The following is a 25544-nucleotide window of genomic DNA, read 5'->3' on the forward strand; positions in this document are numbered from 1 at the left end:
AAATGATTTGTAAGCTCTAAGCTGATGAACAATGCATTCGCACTTTTTGTGATCAAAGTTTTGTTTACAACTGATAAATAGTAAACATGTCCTTAAATTCTAGTTTAATTTCCTTTCAAATAAATCAGTACTAAAATAAGTTCTTCTTATTCATTTGTACTTTTATTAATTTGTGTTTTGATTTATTACTCTTTGTATACATTATAATTTCTCTTTATTTTATATCAGCCACACGTTACAATTTATAATTATAAAAATGTCTAAAACAGCTCGTCGCGTGAAAGGATTTAGAAAAATAATTCAAAAAGTAATTCATCCTCCTCATTTAAGAACATATATACCTGCAGGTAAAGCTATGCCTGGACCACCTTTGGGCCCTCATCTTGGGCAGGTAAATACATAATTTTCTTATTATTTTCTTTATATGCTGAAATGTTAAAAACTTCCGGTTTTTAAAAAAATATTTTTCATTAATTTACTTGTGTTACAAAGTGCTGTGGTAACTTTTGTAATATTGTTCCAATACAAAGGAAAGTTCATAGTCTTTGATACCAAACTAAGATCGAATTAAGAGTCTAGTTGATTTTATTAATACTAATTCTTCTTCTTAATATTTTTGTTGACAATAATTTATTCTTTTTTTTTTGTAATGTATCAATGTTATTTCCATCACTGAAATTGGTTTATTTTTATGAAACAAAGTATGACTTAACTAATCAAATGAGTATGAGAAAAATACTGCAGTACAAAGTCCCATATCATATTTGGGTGTTTGTTTACTGGTTTTCCAGAAACTTTTTACAATTAATGCCTATAAGAAAATGTTATAAAATTGACCTTAATGATTGCCAATTAGTTATTACTAGTGTGCTGTGCCCCCTGCTCGCTAACGCTCGCCAACCCCCAAAAATTGCAACGCAATCATATAAGGTTTGCTTCACAAACCAAGCTCGCTTCTCTCGCTACTAACTTAGGTACATTGCAAATGCTCAAAATTCTAAGAATTCAAAACAATCATTCAAATCCATATAACAACTTTTTTTTAAAGAAAAATTACATCTTTTTAGTAAATACTAAGTCATTAAAATGAATTTGAATTTAAATAAATGACATGTAATTCGTTAAACCTATTATAAATGTGCTATAGTATAAAATCTTAAGATAAAATTTCGAAAACTGATATCTCTTTAAAAAAGTTAAAATTTTGGCTATAATTAAGTCTATTAAAAATTGAAATAAGTGAATTGCAATGGAAAAACCTGCATAAACAAAACATTGAATTTCGGAAGAAATCTCATTTGGTGAGAATGTCAAAAAATTGTCAAAAAATACAAATTACTCTTGTCAAAAAATACAAAATAAACTGACCTCAAATAAAACTCCAAGGACTTCGAATCAAATAATTAAGGAAACTACTATCACGTTTAATATAAAAGGAAGATTTATTAACTAAACAATAAAATTACAGCATCGCAGTTCCAAAAAACAAATCTCACACTCACTCAAAAAAACAATTTACCTTCTAATTAGTCACCATAGCAACCACAAAACTCTTCTCGTTACCATCTATAAACTGATATATAATAAATAAATTATTTAACAAAAAATACGATGCGCATAAGCACATAATATTTTACACTCTGGTTATTTCAGTTTCCGTTTTTAGAAGCGCTATATGTTGAGCCACCCAATCTAGATTTGGCATGTGACATTTTTAGCGGCAATTATTGGTTGATTTTCTAGCGTTGCCATTCGGAGAGTTGTAATGAGGCTTTTTTTTATCGCCGTGTAAGAGAAATATATATATAGATTCTTATTGGATAGAGCGTAATGATGTTTGTTTACCTTAAAGTCCTATTATCTGAAAAAATGGGGAGATTTCCGTATTTTGATCTGTGGCAGAATAATCGCCAAGTCTTGGCAACTTCCGGGCAACGGCCTGCGAGAAACTTAAAAAAAAAAAAAAACCATCACTGAAAGGGACTGATTCGAAATGTATAACACCTAGCCGTCCCCAGACAAATATGTATATGTTTTTTTTTTTTTTTTAAGTATTTGCAAACTTAAAGTCTATTTGGCACCTTGGCGGTTGTAGTTGGCGTAACAGATACGGAAATATCCCCGAAAAATCAATTTTCCAGATTTGCCACATGATTCTGGATAGGGGACATTTCATTGAAGAGGAAGATTAGCTCTCTCTCTGCTCTTCACACGGTGACTATATAAATTAAAGTGGCCACCAAAATTATCATCATTAGTCATTTACTCACCTTTGCCTCTTTTAATCACCTTACTCTCACCACTCTTTAGTTTCTGGAAGCACACCTGCATAATGTGCATAGAAATGTTTATTTTTAATAACTTCTGTTTATTTTTTATTTAAATGTTTGACGAGTTGTATGATAATGAATTTCCTATAAGGAATCTTTTAATAAGCTGAAGATAAAGTTAAATCTTAGTTTTTTTTTCAATTTATTTAAATGAAATTATTTTACTTCTTCATTATTGTTCATTATTGTCCAATATATTTTTTCAGGGCTTTTCTTGCAATTTTTTATTGCAGGTTTAAGCATATTTTCAGGTGTGGCTAACTTTATTTTTTTATTGAGATTGTAAAGTAGAATAAATTGTTGAGAAAAAGAAACTTCTTAAAGAGGAGACTGGTGTTTGATTTTGTTTCTTTGATGAAAAATGAAACTGAAATAAAAAGGCAGGTGCACTATTTCATCTTTGGCACACCCTTAAAGACCCATGAAAATGAAGTGGGAAGGGGACTTGCAAAAAGAGTAAATAAGTCCCTAAAAGTTATATTTCTAGTAAAAAAATTAAAAAACAAATGAAAAATGTGGCAATGATTGAAGGATAAGACTTATCAGAAACGATAGAAAATGATAAAGTTAAATCAAATGCAAAAGATTAAAAAAAAAAAAAAGTAAGAAAGAAGGAGAGAATGAGCAATAAAAGTTTACAGAGATAAATAAAGCTTACAGCAGCAGCTGCAAAAATTCTAACCTTAATATTTTATGTTTAATAAAAAGGCTAAATTTTCCTGAGTTAGTTATTATATTTCATTCTGGTACAGAAGCTTAAAATTGATTATGAGAAAAACATGTCTAGATTTGAACCTTTTTATATTCTTTTTTAATTATTATTTTCCTTAAAACATATGTTATATTAATAATATGGTATTTTTCATTATATTTTTTAATATAAACATTTTTTTTAAACTAAAAAAATAAATATGTTTTTATAACAATTTGGAAGCAAAATCATTAAGGTATTTTTAACGCAAAGCATGGCCAGTGGAAGGGAAAAAAAATTAATTTTCTTCCACCGATAAATTTTCTTCTAGTGACCAGTAGCCAGCAGATAAATTTCCCATTCCAGTGCTTTACTTTCCACTGTATTATCCATTTGGATATTTCTGTATCGGTATCTGTTCATGCTTAATACTTCCGCCAAGGTGCCTAAGGGTTTTTCTACTTGCAGAACTTATTAAAAAGAAATTAGTTTTGGTTTGCTTAGGGTGGGATGAGTTTATTTTTTGGAGTTATTTGTTTTACAAAATTACCAGTTTTAGCTTTAGAGTCCCATTCTGTGATATTTGTTTTAGTTTCTCAGAGGTCGCTATTTGAAAGCGTTTATTTTGGTACTGGCACAATACGGTAATCTTCTTTCATTTGTTGTTATCAGTCTCTTCAGTATTCTCTGATATAAATAAAATATCTCATAGTACTAGTTCTACATGTTCTTAATATAAAATATGTTATATGATATATTTGTTTTGATTATGTATTTATTAATTCTAGCGTAATATAAATGTTGCTCTATTTTGTAAAGAATTCAATGAAAAAACTAAAGATATTAAAGAGGGCATCCCTATTCCAACTACAATTACAGTCAAGGTAAGCAAATAATTTTTAAACATTATTTTGCTTGAAGCACATTGACTTGTAGTCTTGTATTTCTGAAATGTATAATTGACATAAAAAAATATTTTAAAAAATCATCTTGGTTCATAATTGATATAAAGAAATGACATGTTTTGAGATCTCAAACTTACGTTTTTTCAGGAAGACATTATGTGAGTGATGAAAACTGGCAAGTTAGAAACAAAAATATGTACAGTGCACCCAAAAAAAACCGGACCACCCTGTATTACGTTTGATGTAATGATCAGATCTTCGCATTCTAGTACTCAATTTTAATGGCTTGAGCGGATGACCAGTGACCTTAAATATGCTAATTACTTCCTGCAGGTGATATTTTAAGTTACGAAATCGGGCACAAAAATGTACTTTCTCTGAATGAACATACCTTTTTTTATATATCCCGATTTCTGACATCCAAAACCACTACCTGGGAAATATGGTCCCAATAGTTTGGTCAGGATAGCACTCCAAAGTTTGTGACTCCTTAATGTTAATTTTAATTTTTGCATATTTCGCTATAAATCGAGAACTTTTCAACTGAATTGAAAAAATTCTGCACACAAATATAAAATTCATTAATCCAAAAATAAATGCATGAGAAAAATAATTTAAAAAAAATATTTATTGTTTTTTATTATTGCGTTTAATAATGGTTTAAAAAAATTTCAATTATAGGGTACACAATTTTTTACATCATTTTAAAGAATATAATTTTACATGGCAAAGTATAACATTTGAGCAAAATCAGTTGAATAGTGCATGAGAAATTGAATTTCAAAAATTTCAGATATTTGAAATTCGATTTCTCAGGAACTATTTGACTGATTTTGCTAAAATTTTGTTACCTTGTTGTACAAATTATGTTCTTTAAAATATTGCAAAAAATTATTTGGCTTACAGTTCAAAATTTCTTTGACCCTTATTAAATATTAACTTAAAGCTATATTTGCGCGAAAAGTAAAATGAAAAAATAAGCTAGTAAAATTAACATTAAGGTGGGTCCAAACTTTGGAGTGCTCTCCTGACCAAACTATTGGGACCATATTTCCCAGATTGCAACTACCACCTATATTTTGAGGAGTCAGAAATCCCAATCTGTTGAAATATTGAAAAAAAAAAGTTATATTTATTCATAGAAAGTACGTTTTTGCGTCTGATTTCGTAACTTAAAATATCATCTGCACATATTAATTTGTATATTTCAAGTCATCCCCTTGAGTCATTAAGATTGAGTTCTAGAACGTGAAGATCTGATCATTAGATCAAAAATTATTCAGGGTTGTCAATTTTTTTTNTTTTTTTTTTTTTTTTTTAGTACTGTACATTACAAGGTTGTATGAATTTTAATCTGGTAATTTAACTGTCCTGATCTATATCAATTTTGGCCAGCTTTGTCGATTGAAATTCCTTTCTTTATTTAAAACTAAACACATTATTTAAAATTAAAAGATATTTAACTAGTATGTATTTAAATTATACTTATGTCAATCAAAATTTCATGACACAAATAACGTGATGCTGAAATATAACACAAATGTTTAAATAATTTTTTTACACAAAGTTTCTTGTGCATTTGAATTTCAGAAATGAGTAGAGAGTTTTGCTGTTTTAGACAGTTTCATAATTTGTGTTAGATTATTTGAAATTTGTAAATAATCTTTCTAATGATGAAGGAAGAACTGGCACAACAGTTTATTAGTTTAAATATAAACTCAAAAAATCTCATATTTACTCTACCTTTAATCTTTTTTATTGCTATTCACCAAACATCAGATCCAACTGTATTTTTTTACGCTTTCAGAAAAATAAGATTTTGGGTATGGTGAAGGTTCTACTTGATATGAAATATTCTTACTTTTAATACTTAGATTACTACTTTATTGAAAAATCTAATTAAAATTAAATTTTACAGTTCTGACCTTTTTTTTGTTGGATGGTTTAAACTAATTTTCTCCAGTATCCTGGTCAAAATCAGTTTTTGCCAGTTAGAAATGCATTCCTGCATTTTCCAATGAAAAAATAGAAATGAATGAACTGGAAAGAAAGGGAAACCTTGGCAGATGAAGGACATTACGGAAATTACATTGTGACTTTGATAACTTCTGTTCCCTTTACTTATTGTGGTTTCTTTTTTTCCTATGGTTTTCGTATCTAAAATTTTTCACTTCTCAATATGTGTAACAACTATTCAAATAAAACTTTGAATTCATTCATTGCTGAAGCCAGATGTTGGTAAATGTGATTTTCAAGTTATACTAGAAATCTGGCATATTGCTGAATTAACCTATTTATGTTAGTTAAGTTGTAAATTAACTGCATTTATATCATTCTCAATAGAAATGTACTAAAAATGGAAAGCAAAATCACAAGAGAATTAAAATTTATCTCTCTCGACATTTCATAGGAATTGTAATGACGTTAACAGCAACAATGTATTGATTGATGATAAATAGATAATCTAATTCTTCAGTCTCTATGGCAATGATTCTCAACTTTTTTTGTTGTTGCGGCACACTTTTCGAACCTTGACGGCACTCAATGAAAAAAATTAGATTAAAAGTTGTTTAATTACCTATTTTACACTGTGTTAAATAGTTTGTGATAATAATTTTGAATGTGAAACAAAATAATATGTACTACAAAAGCAAATTTATTAAGGGATTAATTATTTCTTTCGATCAATTTTTTTGTCAGTTATTAGCAGTTATTTATTTTTTTGCTAGTTATTCATTGTTAGCTTGTTTTACATAGTTATTAACTGTTATTTTTTTTTTTTTACATTAACTGTTATTTTTTTGTGATTTCTTGTTAACTAGTTTTTTTGCTAATTATTAATTGTTAGCTTAATTTTTGTTAGTTATCCTTTGTTAGTTTGTTTTTATATATTTGTTTTTTTAGTTATCCTTTCTTAATTTGTTTATTAATAGCATAGCTTACTTTAATGATTAGCTCTTACAGCATTTTTTAAAATTGTGTGTCATATACAATTTAAACACTTCCATCATATTTTAAGATTGTCAGAGACAAGACAATTGCCGAGAAAGATATTCATACAGTTAAAGCGTGGAAAAAGTATATATATATATAATGCACTTTTCTTTAATTTAAACTTTACTCATAATAAAAATAGCATAATTTTTATTGTATAATTTCTAATATTTAGCGACACATTTTAAGAATTTGGCAGCACCCAAAAGTGTCGCGGTACATTGGCTGAGAATCACTGCTCTATGGTTTAATAGCTTTAAAAACACATAAACTTTTTCTGTTTTTTTTCATAATTTTTATGTGATTTACTTTTTAAAATAACTTTTTTCAATTTCTCTTTATATAATTTAGCCTGACCGCACATTTGATATATCTTTTGAAAGTCCTCCTATCAGTTACTTTGTAAAACAAGCAGCTGGCATTGAAAAAGGCTCTATGCAACCAGGTAATGTATTAGTGTTTTAATGATAGTTTTTAATGATAATTGTTGTATTGATAATTAATAGTTAAAATGATTAGTTTTGAATGATAATTGTTGTATTAATAATTTATAGTTTTTAATGATTATTGTCATCCAGGGTTACTCAATCAGGTGTGCCGAAAAGTTTTTTTTAATAAGTTATAAAGTTAAGCTGAAGTTTTAATTTAAAAACACAATCAATGGGAAAAGATGCCTCATGGAAGAAGAGAAAGGTTTAAAATGAATGAATATCTTCTAGTCGATCATTGCACATAATATTTATAAAGACCTACAAAATTCAACATTCTTCTTAAATTTTTTTATACCTCTAGCTATTAAAATTATATAATCAATATTCTATATATTCTTCTATTTACTCTATATTTTAAAATAGTGAAATGAGTTAAAATATCATTATTATTTCAAAGCATAATAGTAAAAGTGTGTTTAAAAACTCAAAAGAACCTAATTGTTTCAAGTTTCTTGTTTTATGCTGTAGTGACTGACCAACTGCCACATAATTAATCATAGAAGATAATTTTTAGTGAGGGCTTTAAATGTCTTGAGTTCTAGTAAAGATGTAAATAAAAAACACTCCATTTGTCAGGGATGACTAAATATTTAGAGCTTACAAGTAAGTTCTGTCTCATAAAATTTTTTATTTTAAATCTCACATATTTCTCACAAAAATAGTTTCTATATGCAAATTCTAGGGAAAATATAAGAACACAACTTCGTGAAACCTTTGAGACTGCAGGGTTCGTAATTCACTTGAATGATTTACTCAGAATTTCCATAAATAAAACCCCTAGTATATTTTTCCTACCAAATAGACCCCCTAACAAGTTTAATGCCAAGAGGCAGCAGTATACGGGCAGGAAGTGTTATAAGTATGGAAATATTTCTGATATTTTCTCATTTTAATGATATGTAGGTGATATTTGAATTATTGAAACCTTATGGTTAGCTTATTTTAAGTAAGCACTATTATTATTTTGCAATAAGTATGTTTAAATTTTTCTACATTCTATTATGGTTTTGGTCACTAAAAAGTGAAAATAGTGGCAATCAAAAATTTTAGTTTGGCTAGTACCTTTAGAGTTGAATTTTCATGCCCTGACTTATTATGTAATTTGTATAAGTTTTTAAAAAAATATTTTATTGATAAAATTGACACGACTTTAATAAAGGTAAACCTCGATTTTGTGTATGTGTATTATAATACATCATTTTAACTTATATATTAACTTAAAAAAAAGCAAGTTAGTTTTTAATCCTTATGAAAGTATGGCATTGTTTTGTAAAAATTGTGGTAATTTTTGGTTATGAGTAAATGTTTATGATACTTTTGCACACTCAAAATATAACGACCTTACATTCAGGCTTAGATTAAATGAAATACTTTTTGACAATACAAAATTTTAATTATAAAACTTACTTCAAACAATTCTTTTCATTACCACCTAAAATTAGGACGAAATTTATCTGAATATCTTTGATAATTTTTTAAAGTGTTATAATTTTTATAAAATTATATTGATTATTATGATTATTATACATTTGTTTCTTTAAATGTAGCAGTTTTTTTAAAGATATAAAACTAGTTATTGTTGTTCTATCCTAATTTTATAAAATTGATTGTGGGATAGAATATAAAAATTCTGACCTTCTGAGCTTTTTTTAAAATTTTTTTAAAATTTTATTATAAATAATGAGTAGTACAGTATACTCTCTATCTCAAAATTGAAGAAATGCTGAAAAAATTTCGAGATAGATAGTTTTCGAGATGGTTCAAAACTAAATATGTTTTAAAAAGTAAAAAAATATTTTCTAAAATATTATTCTAAAAAGTAGAGTCATGAAACATAAGAATAACTACTAATAAATATGTATTTAATGATAGTTGACTATAAGTCTTAACATAACAGTGATAAATTTATTTTCAAAAGTCAGATTAAAATAATTATGCATTAAATAGAAAAGAATTAGTTAAAAATAAATTTACACACTGATTTTTTTTTTGTTGAAAAAATTAATTTTCTATTTCGAAAAAAAATTTGACATAAGGTTTTGAGAAGAAACCCTTTGACATAGTTATTCGAAATAACATTTTGAGGATATATAGTGCCAAGAGAAAAATTATTTATTGACGTCACAAGGTATCAAGGTTCGAGATGTTGAGTTTATACTGTATTAAAAATTTTTCCTTGAACTGTATTTGCATGTTTATGAGAATTATGCATATCTGCTCACATTAAAATGCCTGCTTATGTTTGGGAGACAATGGTCGTTGTTTCTATTGTTAATTGCATAAGTAAAAAGAAATGAAACTTTATTTTTTTTAATGCTTAAAAACTTCTCTTTAGTTAGATTTTAGCATCCTAAATTTTAGAATTTTACAAGCAGTAAAATTCCTTTAATTAGTGTTTTAATCAATCTGTTTTTATCACTCAGTTTTCGCTTAGTTGATTATTTATTTGAAGAACTTTTTATAAAGTGGTAAAAAGCTTGTTGTTTCGACCAATGGGACACATCTCGTGTTTAAATTGACTATAGAAATCTTATTATATTTATCATGTTTTTTAAAGCTGCAGAAAGCAGCTATTCTATGGCACACTAACACAACCTGTATTTGTGGGTATGATAAGAAAATTAAACACTGTTGAATCTGACACAAATGAACTGAATGTGCATTATGGCAAAATAGTGGGTGGATGTGGGATTAATAACATTCCATGTGGGATTAATAACATTCCATGTGGGATTAATAATGTTCTATATCTGATGATGTGGGATTAATAATATTCTACAGCCTGGCTCCACCAGGTTGTAGAATATACTTTTTCAAACAGAGTTGTTAAACTAGCTAAAATGTTTTTGCAATTTTATTCATTTAAATACTTCTTACATTTCCTAGGTCCCAAAGATTTGTCTGGTAAAATAACATTCAAACATGTTTATGAAATTGCAAAAATTAAAAGTCAAGATCCTCAGTTTGAGTGTGTTCCTCTTAGAGAAGTTTGTCAGAAAGTGATTGATGAAGCAAGAACATGTGGTGTTGAAACAGTGCGTTCCTTGACAGTTGAAGAATATACCAAATTTATAGAAGATAGGAAATTAGTTTTGGAAGAACAAGCAACAGAATTAGATGAGAAACGTAAAGCTAAAATCCTTAGACAAGCTAAAGCCGTATGAACAATGTTGAAAAGTTTTGAAATTGTGCTACGTAGTTATTTTTTGTTGTTATAAACAAAATAAAATATTTTTTTTTGTTTCTGAATTTTTTATTCTTATTTTTTTTTACGTACATTCAGGTACATAATGCCATATTTCTCCATCTAATTCTGTCCTTACCAATAGACCTGGTCTGTTCCCATCCAAAAATCCCTATGATCTGTAACTCTTTTATGTTAAAGATCAGAATTATATGTTTTAAATTAAGCATGGGACTTTCTTTAGTTCTTTTTACTTCTGGGGTTCACTTAAAAGTAACAAATATTTTTTCTCTGGCCATTCTAATTATGCGACCCAAGTTCCACCACTGGGTAACTATTTACTCTTCTACTTTTATTATTATTATTATTTTAATTTCCTTTATTGTTTTGTATGGCTTTAAGCCTTTCAGAACAAGAGTTCTGAAAGATTTTTAATTTTTGTTTTTCTATTTTTGTCTGCTAATAATGTAGCAATTAAAACTGCTCTGACAATTGCTTTCTAAACAACTACCTTTTCTTTTAAAATTTTGATTCTAAGTTTGTGTTTTTTTCAATGTATTCAGTTAGTAGCAGTAGAGTTCAATTGAGTATTATTTTTCTCTATTTGATAGAAAATTGCAGATTTTATTTATGACTTTTATTAACAGATGTTTATTGGTTTGTGTTTACTCATCTAATTTTTAAATATATTTAAAGAGCTAAAAGGATGAACTAGGTACAGGACATTTTTACATCTTCAGAGTGGCTACTAAAATCGAGGTCAGAAGAAAAGCGGAGGTATTCGAACTATTTTATTATGGACTTATTAGAAGGTGGGGCTAATAATTCTTTGCCTTATTTTATTTAACGTCACATAATTTGGAACAAAAGAAATCATGTAAATAATTCTGAATCGAGGTGTGAAAATGTAATAAATTTGAATCAATTTATTACTAAGAGCATAATTTATTCGAGGTGGGGTAATACCGAGTAGCAAAGATCTAAGGTCTGTTGAAGCTAAACTGTTCGGCTTAGAAACTGTCCATGGTGCTTAGTGTTTTTAAAAAGTGCTTAAAGGTGCTTATTTTCGATTTTCATTTCGAAAGCACCTTTAAGGGCTTTTAAAGTCCTTAGAGGTGCTTTTTTTCAGTGGGTGTTTTTTTAAAGGTGCTTAATTTTCCCTTTTCGAAAAGGAGACTTTTTTCTTTACCATGTCGATTTTTGCCACGTATTATGCAAAAGCATGCTTTACAGATAGTTCTATTCAACTCTATTCACAATTCATCCAACCATAATCTGTTTTGTCGTACCGTCATTCTATAGCGTATAAAAATGCCAATGATTTTACATGTTTGATGTTGATTTACTTGCGAGTCCACGTGTGCATATACTGAGCTGAGTTCGGTGAGATTATTGCACTCTCATGTGCAACTCTGCTGCATTTTGCTAGATATATTCTCAATTTCAGGCTTCGTTTTTCACCCTCTAATATGGAACCGAAAAATCTCTTGATCATATTATAATGACTAATATAATCAAGAAAAGCTTTCTTTGTCTGAAACTAGTTATTTTATCATGCTCATGTAAAGTCTTTGAAAATTATTTTACATTTTGTTCAAGTATATTGTGCTTAAAAAGTACTTAAAAGGTGTTTGTTTTTTGTTGAAAGATTTGACTACGCTCCCTGCTGTTAAATTCAACCAAAATATTACTTGTGTACAGTATATCATGCCAAAAAGTCATAGATGTAATACTTTTTCATAAAGGATTTTTTTTTTCCTTGAAAAAGTCAAATTACCCGATCTTACCCTGCTGGTGGGTGAAACCGTTTAGACATGTTAAGTATATGGAAAATTTTGAAATACTAGAATTTCAGTGAAAGAGCAGCAGACATTTCTATTTTTTGACAATTTAGGAAAGTTATACGTGTAATGTAGCCAAGGCTGAACTCAAAGGGGAGAGAGAGAGACAGTTCTGTCCGGAGGCCTGAAACTCTTGAGGCCCTAACCGAAATTCCTTACAAAAATATAGTGTTTATTAATGTTTATTTTTAAATAAGGAAATGGCAGAAAATTGCTTTATATCTAAAAACCTAAAATTTTTATAATGGATCTTCAAAAATTCTTCAAAAAAAGTTTTTTTTTTGTGCTTTGGAATCTTTGTTCAACCTTCGATGTAGTTATCTTTATCCTCTGATGCACTGCAGCTTTCGTGGACCTAGCATAGATACAAATCAAGGGGACGGGGCATACTCGGTCTTACCACCCTAGCAGTGGTTATCGAAACGAAGCAGAGCAGCTCTACTATTGTGCTAAATGTTTAATGAGCTGGGCTCTAAATAATTTTTATACTTGTAATGACCAATAAATAAGGAAAGCTTAATAACCAGAAAACATTTGAAAGTTGACATAATAAAACAAACTTATCTACACAGATGTCGAGAATTAATCGGCAACGCTAGGCCAATATGGCAATTTCTTCTTGAACAGTAGAATGAAATTCAGAATTGGTTCACTAGAAATCAAAGCTAATTTCACCAAAATCGAAGCACTGAGCCGCGATGGCTCAGGGGATAGAGCGTTCGCCTTCCAATCCGGTGAACCGGGTTCGAATCCCATCGATGGCTGGTCGATGCAAATCTGCATCTGGCTTGCACCGACCACAGTGCTGACGTGAAATATCCTCAGTGGTAGATGGATCATGGGTTAGAGTCCCTTTGCCGTCCGGCTAACCGTTGGAGGTTCTTGTGGTCTTCCTCTCCATGTAACGCAAATGCGGGTTAGTTCTATCAAAATATCCTCCACAAAGGCAAATTTCTCCCAATACTTGATCCAGGAGTTCCTTTGTCTTCTGGATTGGTTTCAAAATTACAAGGCTGCGGAGTTTAACATCTGTAGTCGTAAACCCCAAAATAGGGTTGGCTGTTCAACTATGTATTACTCCACTCTCCTCTATATCTGATTCTGAAATACGTGAAAGTATTTTACAACTATCAGATTTAATTTTTGATAAAACTGTAGGAATTGCTTTATTGATGCTTCAAATGAACGAATGAATGAATTTTCATCTATCAGTAGTGGTCCCGCAGTGGACTGATCGTTAAGACACGGTTCCCAGCAGATCACCGAAGTCAAGCATCACTGGCTGCGGTCAGTGTGCAAGTGGGTGACCACTTGGATCAGTCTGCGTAGGGACCGAGGGTGTGCGGTATTGGTCCTCGTTAAACTGTGCTACCGTAAAGAGCTCGACTTCGCGTGCAGGTCGTCGGGCTACCGAAGCGGGGGTGCCATCCCCTCCGCAGAGGATCAAAATTGTGATGGCATGTCTTCGGATCATCCTCCGGGATGTTTCCCAGACCGTCGCCAATAGCCCATTGTGCTGCTCTAGTGCGACGCTAATTAACAACAACAACAACAACTATCAGTAGTGTTAATAAAATGTCTAATTTCGATAAACGAAAATTGACATTTTCAAACCATTTCTAGCGCTTCTTCAAATCGAATCTACAGATCAAATAGTAAAAACGGAAGTTGAATAATTTTTGAAGAACTTGGAATTCATAAATTATATTTATATTGCGGTAAATCAAATCGTTAAACAGTGAAATGTAGGATGAAAAATGAATTGAAATGTCATTTTTGTTCCTAACAAGGTCATGGTTCGTAAGTTCGTGTATCAAAACTTCGAATGAAACCATAAGTGAAAGCGGATTTCGTGTCATACGTCATTTGGGTAAAAATATAACTTCAATTATTGGTCAAATAGTCTAAATTTGCTCTAATAATTGTTTCAGCATGAACGATTTTTTGTTTATGTTGATTTCAATAATATTAAGTGGCATAAATTTGAATGCAATTTAGGAAATAGAGTTAGTATTATGTAGTATAAGTTACACTGCTGAAATTTTTAAACAAATTTGTTTAAAGGTATGTTTGTTTCAATAAACCTAGTCCAGAACCTATGCATTTAGTTAATTTAAATAAGGAAGGTATAATAGATAGAGATTAGATTAGAAATCTAATCATTAATTAAAGTGAATTAAATGAACCTTTCACTGTGATGGAGATTTTTATGTATAATATTAAAAACTCTGTAGATAAAATTATTATGATGTGTTTAAATCGAAAGTAGGGTTAATTCCTGATTATTTTTGTTCACTTACGTTATGCGATAATGCAAATCCGAAATTTATATATCAAACCTTGTTCCATATGCATTAAGAAGAGATTTTGACAAAGAATTTAATGCATTACCATAACTGCCAACTTTTTTGGATTTTCCGGAAGATTTTATTTTCATATTTAAAGTGGTAGTAATTATATACTATTTTTTCTTTTATAATCTTAATTTTTAAATGATATTGATCACCACTATTCTTACAAAAATTAAGCACATATATTAATATGCGTTACTATCATGGTTGACAACTTAATTTTTCTCAAATACAACGTATTAGTTTGCTTAAAATTGAAGTTTTAATTCCATTTTAATACCACTGGGAAAAATGATAATGGAAGGGATTAAAAGTTGGCAGGTATGCATTAGGCCCTAATGATTAGGGGTTGCACTTATTCAAAAAATTTAATTCAGAATAGGGAACACCTTTAGTTTTAGTTCTAAAATCATATGGTACAATTAAAATAAGTGCAGATTATAAAGTACTGTAAATAAACAACTCCATAAAGCACGTCATTCAATATCGCGGATAGAAGATATCTCTTTCTTTCTCTCTATATGCAGAGATGCCAACTTGCTCCGGACAGCAAATATGTACTTTAAAGTGGTAGTTTATCAATTGTGATTATTGGTTTAATAAATTCAATTTAATAGATATTTATCCACCACTATTCCTGAATAATTCTTAGGCTTATACAATTCACCACTTTATAGTACTTCTGTCGTGCTGTACCTTTTAAAAAGCAATCAAAAATAGTCAAATATTTGCAAAATTTACTCTGAAGTTATTTACCGTTTTATTATTTATTTTGGTGCGTCCGGAGCAGTTGGCATCTCTGTATATGTATGTGTAAAAGAGAAAGTCTGGGCCGATTCGTATTTTTTTCAGTAGTTGAACAAGTAATTTCTTTTTACTTTATTTGCTTGTAAGAACTAAGGTTTTTCAGTGATATTGAGGTACGAACCCATGTCTATCTCTGTTTCAATTCATTAACCCTTTCCGGTGCAGTGTAGTGAGTCTTGCAGCACTAATTCAACAAATGTTACAAACCGCTAGATATGAAAAACTAATAGTTTTTTAAAGGTTTAGAAACCACTATTATTTAAACAACAAAGGGCTAAAGTATGCCGCTTCGTTTGAACTGCACTCTTTTAGGGAGCACTTGCTAATGTCCTTCCTCACTACATACCTACCAACTTTTAATCCCTTCCATTATCATTTTTCTCAGTGGTATTAAAATGGAATTAAAACTTCAATTGTAAGCAAACTAATACGTTGTATTTGTGAAATCTTAAGTTAACAATCATGATAGTAACGCATATTAATATATGTGCTTAATTTTTGTAAGAATAGTGGTGATCAAAATCATCTAAAAATTAAGTTTATAAAAGGAAAAATAGTATATACTTACTACCACTTTAAATATGAAAATAAAATCTTCCGGAAAATCCGGAAGAGTTGGCAGGTATGCCTCACTAAAATCTTCAATCGAATTGCTGTTCTTGAAAAGGTTAAAAAAAAAAAAAAATTAAGGTATTTTCAAGCAGTCCATCAAAAATGTTCGATCGTACCTGGAATGATCAGACTATCACGTTAATATTTTATCCGCAAATAGCATAAAAACTTTTTTAAAAACTACTTACTGCCTTGACAAGTACAAGCAATAGTATTTTGCTCTCTTATTTATTTTATCAGTTGTGCTTGCGCATTTGAAATTTTGAGTCGTCCTGCATTATATTTAAATTTAACTCAACTCTTACTGGCCACTCTTCTATTGTAATACTTTTTATTTCGTCAGACGCAAGTAATAGCAACTTTCCTTCGTTTTTCATTTTGAATTTGTTGAAAAATGGTAAAAATCTTATTTCGTTTCTTTCTTAGCCATCATAATAAATTAAAAATGAGATATTTAAGTTATGTAAATTCTATTTCTTTTAACTAAAGTGGTAGCATAGCACCAAAAAATATTCGATGAATATAAAATAAAATTTTTCGTCTCCTCTACCGGGAATGGATTAAGTTAATTATGGATACTAGAGGGTTAAGTGATCAACCGGGTCAAAATACGAAACACTAAGATATCAACTGTCCCTAAAATGACTGATGATTTGGAAAAACTAAGATAAACGGACAAAATAGAAAATCAACTAAAAAAGCCAAAATTTTTTAAATCAAGTCCCAAAATTAGTTGCAAGGTTCGTTAATAGACGGCGCAACTAATTGAGAAAACCTAAAAAACGATTTTTTTTTAAAATTAACTTTTTTTTGTATCAACAATGAGAGGTGTCGGAAGAAAAATTAACTAACAACCTGTCAAATACTGCTGTTGGGATTGTCTAACATGCTACAGAAAACAGTGATTTATAGATTTTTTCAGTCAATATTTGTCGTTGACGAACTTGGAATCTAATTTTCAAATAGTCATGATTTCGTTAGATTTTGTTCATTTCTGTTTTTCTTTGATGGATTTTTTAAATCATTTACTTTTTCAAAAATTACTTACAAGCACATTAAATCGAGGAATGCCATTGGCATATAACATTTTTTTAATAAAGGTAAAGCTAAAACTTTCTTAGATTCAAGACAGTTTAGGCATAAGTATATTAAAAATGATACAAAGAAATCTTGTGAAATCTTTCTTTATTTCTCAAAAATTGATATAACTGTACATCATAGATTCATTTACTTGCATACCAGTAAAATTTCGTGTTTTTTTTCTCTCTTTAGAATTAAGAATATTTTTCTACAAAACATTTAATATATGGTGAATTTATATGATACAAACCAGCTAGTGAATAAATATTAAACTTAGGTATAAAAACATCTTCAGCTTACATATTATGTGATATAAATTAATACTTTCTTAAAGTGTGAAGCAAAATTTAGCATTAAGTAGAGATAAAATAAGGACCGAGTACAAAATTGTTTATTTGTTTTCGATGGGAATCATGTGAACGCCTTCAATGGCTGGTAAAGGTGCTTCTACAGTCAGAACTCCGTCAGTAGAAAGGGACGATTTGATCATTTCAGGATTTGTGCCTTTCGGGAGCAGAAATTCTCTGTTGTATTCTCTGTATACAGATTTGGTTTCAGATTTTTCTTCGTGTTTAGCCTGGACCTGAAAAAGAAATGTAGAATTGAAACATTTCGTGCCAAATAATCTCTAAATGCTGGTACAAATCAGTGTACTAAAGCAGGGTTCCCACGGTCCTTAAATACTGCTTAATTATTATTTTGGAAAATAAGGGTCCTTAAAAGTACTTAATTTTGGTACAAGGTTTTTAAAAGTCCTTAATTTTTCTGCATCACTATTACTTGATAGGAAAATTTTTTTCAGTCTTACAAAAATATTTTTAAAAAAGTCTTTCTTTTATCACCTAGAGTGAGACCATGCATTAAGGGGTAGAGCATTTTAGAGCGACAAACTTTTTGGCATCACTTAATACTTAGCATGATTGGCCCACAACTGAATGGGTGCTTGTTGTAATAATTTTTTCAATGTTTTTCCCAAATTTTTTTATTTACTCTTTTTTTAAATGTATGAAAAAAATTGCGAATATTAATTTCTGCACTTAATTTTACAATTCAGTTTCAATAAAATCATTAAAAATGGAATACGGTTTAGTTTCATAGATGTTGTTAACATTTAACAATCTGAAAATATTTTTTTAAAAAAACCCAACCCAGAAATTACCTGGTCCTACTTTAACGAACCCTGTTAATTAATACAATTATATCAGTACATACATTATAATAAAATTGTTTTTTATTATTTTTTTATTTATTGATGTTTCTAAGAAAGGTAAATAACTGTCACTGGTGGTATATTCGATGATAAACAATCATACTATTTTTAAGGTTCTTAATTTTTCGAGAAAGTCCTTAATTTTTTCAAAAAAAAAGTCCTTAAAAGTTCTTAATTTTTGCTTTGTTTAAAGAATGGGAACCCAGTAAAGAGAATAATCAAGATCATCGACAATTACCAATGGTATAATGAGAATTAATACGGGTGTTGCCGTTAATGTTCTACAAAGGAATATCTAAAAAAAAACCCGACATGGGACATATATATATACACACATAGGAAGGATGCTGCTGTTTCTGTTCTTCTAAGGCAGTGTTTCCCAAAGTGTGGTACGCGTACCCCCAGGGATATTGTTACAGTTTAGGGGGTACGTTTCTTATGCGAAATATCTTGCAACAAAACAAAATTTCAAATTTAAAAAAAATAATAATAAATAAATAAAAAAACCCAAGCTAGCCATGAAAATTTATGATTATGTATTTTTCTATTGGCTATTTTTTTGCAGAGTTATCAGTTAATAATTAGTGGTGTCAACAGATATGATTTTTAACTTTTGTGCAATTTTTTTATAGTAAAAAATACATTAATTTTTTAATTAGTGGTATACAGCGTTACGAACATTTTAGAACGGGTACGCAAAAGTCATAAGTTTGGGAAACACTGTTCTAAGGTACATCATAAGAGTTCTACACGTATGCACAACTTGCAATGTCCTGTGGATTGCTCAGGAGAGGACACCGGACATCCTGTCTTGTATTGCAATTTTAGGTGCTTATTTAATTTCGTTTTCTTAAGTTTCAAAGGTAAATAATTTTGTAATTGAGTCATTTATTAACTAAAAAAAAGTTAAGATATAAATTTTTTTTTTGTAATTGGTTGTATTTGCCAAATAAAATGAACGAGTTTCCAACTTTTTACGAGGTCAACATCGTTCTGACAAATGCTGTATAGCGTGGAGTTGGCAGCTAAACTCTGGATGATGTCCTTCTCTAATATGTGCAATCAGTTCTTTAACTAGTTGAATGCCGCGCTAATTTTACATGGCTTGCCCGTCTGGCCACAACGGTAAATAACTACAAACTAAATTTGCAAATTTGACAGATTTTGCGAGTTTTTTAAATGGTTTCGCATGATATATCAGATTATACAGTGGTGAATTATATAAGCCTACGAATTGTTTAGAAATAGTGGTGAATAAAAATCTACTAAATTGAATTTATTAAACCAAGAATCACAATTAATAAACTACCAATTGAAAATATTTATTCGCTGTCCGGAGCAAGTTGGCATCTCTGTGCATATGAATAAAACTATTTTTGTGTGTTCCACATTGTACTTATTTCTTCAAACCATTTTAGTAACGATAATAAGATAAATAAAAAAAAATTTACTCGAATTATTAATTTCTAATAATCTTGGCTTCGCCGGTCTCCGATGACCCCCGTGTTAACATAAATGGGCTTATGAGCCGTACTTTGTTATAATAAGCACACAAGCTTGCATACGCCAGTATAAGAAGAATCATATAAAACGTTTTCACCCCCGATTTGCTGTGGTAAACGTACTCATCGTACCTCCCTAAAATATGGGGATAAAATTTAAATTAATTTTGTCTAATAAGCCAAGTAAGTTCATTTTCTTTTATTCATCTCAATCTCAAAACTATTATTTTAATATAACTAAAAAGTAATAATTCGTTAAAGATTTAACTTAAACAAGTTTGTGTTCTTCCTAGGAATGCGATTAAAAAATCGGTAAGCATTATATAGTTAAATATTACAGGATGATTCAAGTTCAATGTAAACATTTGTAATAATTTATTATCAAGTAAAAGAAATATGAAATCTATATGACGAATACTTTGAGGAGAGTTTGATTGAAAAACTCTGAAATTGAACTTGTTCAAAATATTTTCCAACATCATAAGAATCTGAATTGAGAAATAAAGTAATAAAAATAGAAAACTCGTAAATAAGTTACGGCTATTATTTCAAAAGGTGAGATATGAGGTATAGATTTCCATGCGGAGGATTTTATTACTCACGATATTTCATGCGATTTTTCAGACTGCAATCGTGAGTGAAACATTCGTACTAAATGACTTTTTCACGCTTAAGGAAATAAACATAAATCCGATGTTGGCAACAGAATTTGTTCACAGTTTTTATATATAAGTTTCACACGTTAATACATTTAAGAAAAAAAACTTCTTTTTTTTTATATATCGTTTTCACAGGATGCCAAACGATTTTACAAAGTGATAGAAAATTAAAAGCTATCATCTCGCAGAATTTTATTTTAATTTGCTAACTGTTTAAAAGCCCCCGTCACGTGTTGGGGCTACTTAGTGGCCCCAACACGTGATACGTCTGCTTAACACGTGATGGGTGATTAAGCAGAGATGACAACTATCTAATGGTAACAAAATGTATGTTTCAATGTATGATTTTTGATTTAATAAATTTATGCTAACTTTCCTTACCACAATTGATAAATAAATCAAACGAAAATATAAAATGCCACTTTAATCGAGTTAGGTCGTGGTGAAGCTTTTAAAGTGTTTGCAAAATTCCACAAGTTTTGTTAAGTTGTTAACTCTCTGCATTCCATAGAATATCCATTTTGTGCAAAGCGAAGCAGTTAGCATCCGTGGTAATAAGCAATTCGTGAACAGTTTTAACTTCCATATTTAACTCAGAGGTGTCAACTTCAGCGTTTTGGCGAAAGATTTTTAGTTGTTCTAATAAAATATATGCTCTAAAATTTATTTTTCAACCTTAAAAACGTGATTTAAAAATATTTTGATCATCACTATAAATAATTCGAAAACGCAAGAGAATATTTAAAAGTCTTACTACATAATGTGCTGAGTGTTAGCCGCAAAATTAAAATTGCTAACATAGGTTGGTCTTTCACTTAAAATTAAAAAAAAAAAAAAAAAAATTGCTTCAATGAAATCGAAACACTGGGACAAAATATCCTTCAAATGATAAAATTCTCTTTTATTCATAACTCAAGAAGCATTAGGGATCTCTCTGGTCCCATATCTCAAAAATAAACTCACCAACATAATGCATAACAAAATTAAAAGTAAAANAAAAAAAAAAAAAAAAAAAAAAAAAAAAAAAAAAAAAAAAAAAAAAAAGAATTCCAAAAAAATTATCAGACAGCAGCGGTTACCATAGCAACGCATGCGCACTGTTTACTTAAACTCTTGAACACAGTTGAAAAGTGTGATGATTTCCAAATAAACACCCCCAAAAGAACACCTATTTTGCTAATGGGTGATAAATAAATAATAATTCGGCTGCTATGGATTAAAATTTAGAGATATGGTAGACAAAACTTTATCAATGCTAGTGCATACTTATCGCTACAGCTAAAAAAAATTAATTTTTGTTATTTTTTTAATTATTATTTTTTAACTATTATTATTTTAATTATTATTTTTTAACTGTTATCATTATTTCAATAATTATTTTTCTAATTATTTATATTTTATTAATTTCTTGAATTCTTTCTCATCGAGTTATTATGGTACTGAATAGGATATCTCCTGAATTATTTATAATAGTGGTAATATCAAATGGGTTAATTCTTTAAAAAAAGGAGTGTGAAAGTTAATAGTTTTTATATGAATTTTGCAATTTTTTTATGATCGCTGAAATTTTTATTTCTCCAAAAAAGTTAATTTGAGTTTCCCAATGCGAGTTCTTATACCTTGCTATTCTAAAGGGGCTTTGTTTATTATAACTTGCGTATAGTTACCCTTTGGCATTCTGATGTCCTTACTGAATAGACATCAAAAGACACCACTTAGAAACGTAAATTTTTATTTTTTTAATATTTAATAATTACTCCTAATTTTGGGATTATTAGTTATCGTTTATAAATATGCGTTAATTACAAGGTCTGGTCGTAACCTTTAACGAAATTTACTTATTTATTACATGATTATATTGGTAAATTTGAGCTCATATTTCTTAACTGATAATTCTTATAGACATTTCTTGTGGAAAAAGCACCAAAAGAAAACAGTTGTAACATTTAGGGAACCCAGGCCTTATGATAAATCAGGCACTGATTACGCAATGTAGCACTTTTTTGCATGCTTTGATTTGGACGCATCACTTCTTCGGCGTTTGCGCCTTAGGGCGTTATTTGACAGTATTATGCAGTTATATATTTAGATTATAGTTATATATTATATTTATTATATATTAGACAGTGAAATATTGACGTTTTCCACTTCATTAATAGTTTTTAATTCATAATATTATAATAGTTTTTCTTTTAAAAAATGGTAGCAAAAATTATTTAACTATGGATATTCATTTGTAAGAATTGAGACATTTACATAAGAATAGGGCATTGATTAAAATATCAAATCTAGAGCTTTATCGCTCATATAATGAACCTGGCATTATTAACTTTATTAAACGACAAAGAATAAAATGGGCAAGCCACGTTATCAGGATGGACGAAGATCGTACCACAAAAAGAGTTTTCAATACCAGACCTGTTGGCACACGAAAAAGAGGTAGGCCAAATTTGAGATGGATAGATGACCTAGAGAAACACCTTTCGGTCCTAAAAACTAAAAATTGGAAAACACTAGCAAAAAAAAAAAAAGAAAAGAAAGAAGATTAGCCTGGAAAAAACTTGTTGAGAAGGCCAACGCCCACCCTGGGCTGTCGAGCTATTGATGATGATGATTGATTAAAATAATGTCTCTATAATGGTAAATAACCATTTAATTCAAAGCCAGGCTATAACTTTTGCCTTGACACCATGCTTGCATGGGAGGATAAAATTAAGTTGGTAAATTAAATATTAAATGATTTATTATAGTGCGGCTTTCAGGAGAACTCCTCTAGACACCCGTCTCGCGTCGTGGCTAAGAGGGAAGGTCGCTTCGAATAGGGGTGAATAGTTTTGTCTTAATCTTAGCATAGGTCGACGTGAGTAAACCAATCGACACCTTCTTTTCTCTTTTTCACCCCCATTAGAAATGTGCTCTCGCTTGTTACCATAGCAACAGACAGCCCCAGGCTTTCAGTCTGGAGGAGTTCTCCTCAAAGCCGCACTGTATGTACATTATTTTAAATAGCATTTTAAAGTATTCGGAGGGAAAAATGACTTAATTATTGTTAAAAATCGTTCTCAAATATTTACCTGCAATTTATTGTCGACTGTCTTTACGACAATTTCTTCTGGTTGGTATTGGCTTACGTCGAATCTCAATCGTAGTTTCTTTCCATCATCGCAGTCTTGGATTAAAGGGGAGCTCAACCCATCAAGCCAGGTTCGAACTTCTGATTTGTGTGTGGTTGCACCATCTGTACCAGTAGAAGCTGAGTGACTTTGAAGGCGAGGTGTTTCTCGATCCATTAATTGTGACCTAAATCGGTTCATTTCGTCCTCCATTACTCTCATCTCTTGATCGAATTTTTCTCTGATGGAACTGAATTCTCGATCAATTACACTGAAATCTGATCGCAGAAGTGGGAGACGACGTTCAAAAGGCATTTTTAAGGTTCAAAATTTATGAAGAATTCTGTAAAAGATAAAAAGCTTATTAGTTTTTCTTTCATTCAAAAAGTTACTTCATTTAACTCGCAATAACTAAAATAAATAAATACACCTCTCTTAACGCACGGTCAGAAAGTTTAGGAAGTATTGAACCATAATGTCATTCAAATTTAACTTACGATCTTAAAAAGCATAGTACTCTCTCTGTGCACTGCGAGATACTTAAGAGAGCATTGAACCAAAATATGATTCAAATTTAACTTACAATGGCTGTGTTTCTGCTTGAAGTAGTTATCAAAATGAAATATAGATGGCAGCACAAAGTCACGTGATAAGTAATTGTCAATTTTTGTTTTCTGTAATATGTAGTTTAGTTCTCTATGTGTTTTGTCTCAAAGTTGTGTTATTAAAACCGGCATGGTAATTTTAAAGTAAGTATTTTCCCCGAGAAGAATATCCTTTTACATTTTGTGGCGATTCCCACAATCCTCCAGGCTGAAAGCATAGTACTCTCTGTACATTGTGAGAAAGTTTAGTGAGTGTTGCACAATAATATAATTCAAATTTAACTTACAAGTTCAAAAAGCATAATACTCTCTCTATACACTACGAGAAAGTTTAGAGACTATTGAACCATTATATCATTCAAATTTAGCTTGCAATCTCCAAAAGCAGAATACTCTTTTTGTATACCGTGAGAAGTTTTACGGAATGTTGAGCCATAATGTGGTGTTGAGAGGAATCATATTATTGTTCTTTTTAAATTTGAATTCGGGGTACTATGGTTCCACTCAGGGCCGGATTAAGCGTACGCGGGTGCCCTTAGATTAAATATTTTTTTTTCTCGTATATTTTTTATTTATTCAAATATAAAAGTATTTATATATCTTTTCTTTAAGAAAGCAAATTTAAAATAAAATAAATAATAATAAATTAAATTGTACCTTATTTTGTTAAATTAGAACTAAAAAAATTATCGTATTTTATTAATATATATTTGAAATTGATTTTTTTTAAAAAAAAATCATTGTTTTTCTTAATTTTTTTAAATTTATTTCCAAATTTTTTTTTAAGGGGACCCCTAATCATTGGGGGCCCTAGGTCATGGCCTAATGGGTAATCCAGCCGTGGTTCCACTTGAATAGCATTACGATTTAACACGTTCACGCCGGGAAAAGTGAAAATACTGGTAGAAGAACTATTTCAATATTAGATGATATTCGGGAGGAGTTCTCAGCAATAACAGTTCACTGTTAGGAAATTTATCACGGTGAAGAAGCAATTCAATATAAAAATTGCATCCGTAAAAAACAATTGGTAGTTATGGATTTTTATTATTCGCGGAAAAAAACTAAAAAATGAAATTTATTGTTACCAGTTTTTACTCCGGTGCGCTGCCAAGATGAGACAATCTAGCGTGACCCACCGGTGGGTCACCCCGGCGTGAACGTGTTAA

At 29.9% G+C, this 25544-nt stretch overlaps 2 protein-coding genes across 2 annotated transcripts in view; one reads left to right on the top strand and one right to left on the bottom strand.

Annotated features, from left to right (window-relative positions):
- Positions 1-10660, top strand: LOC107450525 (mitochondrial ribosomal protein L11). The gene is made up of 4 exons (XM_043053737.2): positions 1-391; positions 3810-3905; positions 7272-7365; positions 10298-10660. The coding sequence occupies exons 1-4, from the start codon at positions 257-259 to the stop codon at positions 10573-10575; spliced, it is 603 nt and encodes a 200-aa protein (XP_042909671.1). The 5' UTR covers positions 1-256; the 3' UTR covers positions 10576-10660.
- Positions 10661-17374: 6714 nt separating this feature from the next.
- The window catches only part of LOC107450530 (alpha-crystallin A chain), a 35970-nt gene continuing 27800 nt past the window's right edge, over positions 17375-25544 (bottom strand). Inside the window, exons 2-3 of the mRNA XM_016066346.3 lie at positions 23732-24113; positions 17375-17869 (exon numbers count right to left, since the gene is read on the bottom strand). Coding sequence (XP_015921832.1) covers positions 17678-17869; positions 23732-24085 — 546 coding nt within the window. The 5' untranslated portion in view covers positions 24086-24113 and the 3' untranslated portion in view covers positions 17375-17677. The remainder of the gene's footprint in view (positions 17870-23731; positions 24114-25544) is intronic.

Source organism: Parasteatoda tepidariorum, chromosome 9, assembly GCF_043381705.1.
Source record: "Parasteatoda tepidariorum isolate YZ-2023 chromosome 9, CAS_Ptep_4.0, whole genome shotgun sequence".
NCBI classification, from domain to species: Eukaryota; Metazoa; Arthropoda; class Arachnida; order Araneae; family Theridiidae; genus Parasteatoda; species Parasteatoda tepidariorum.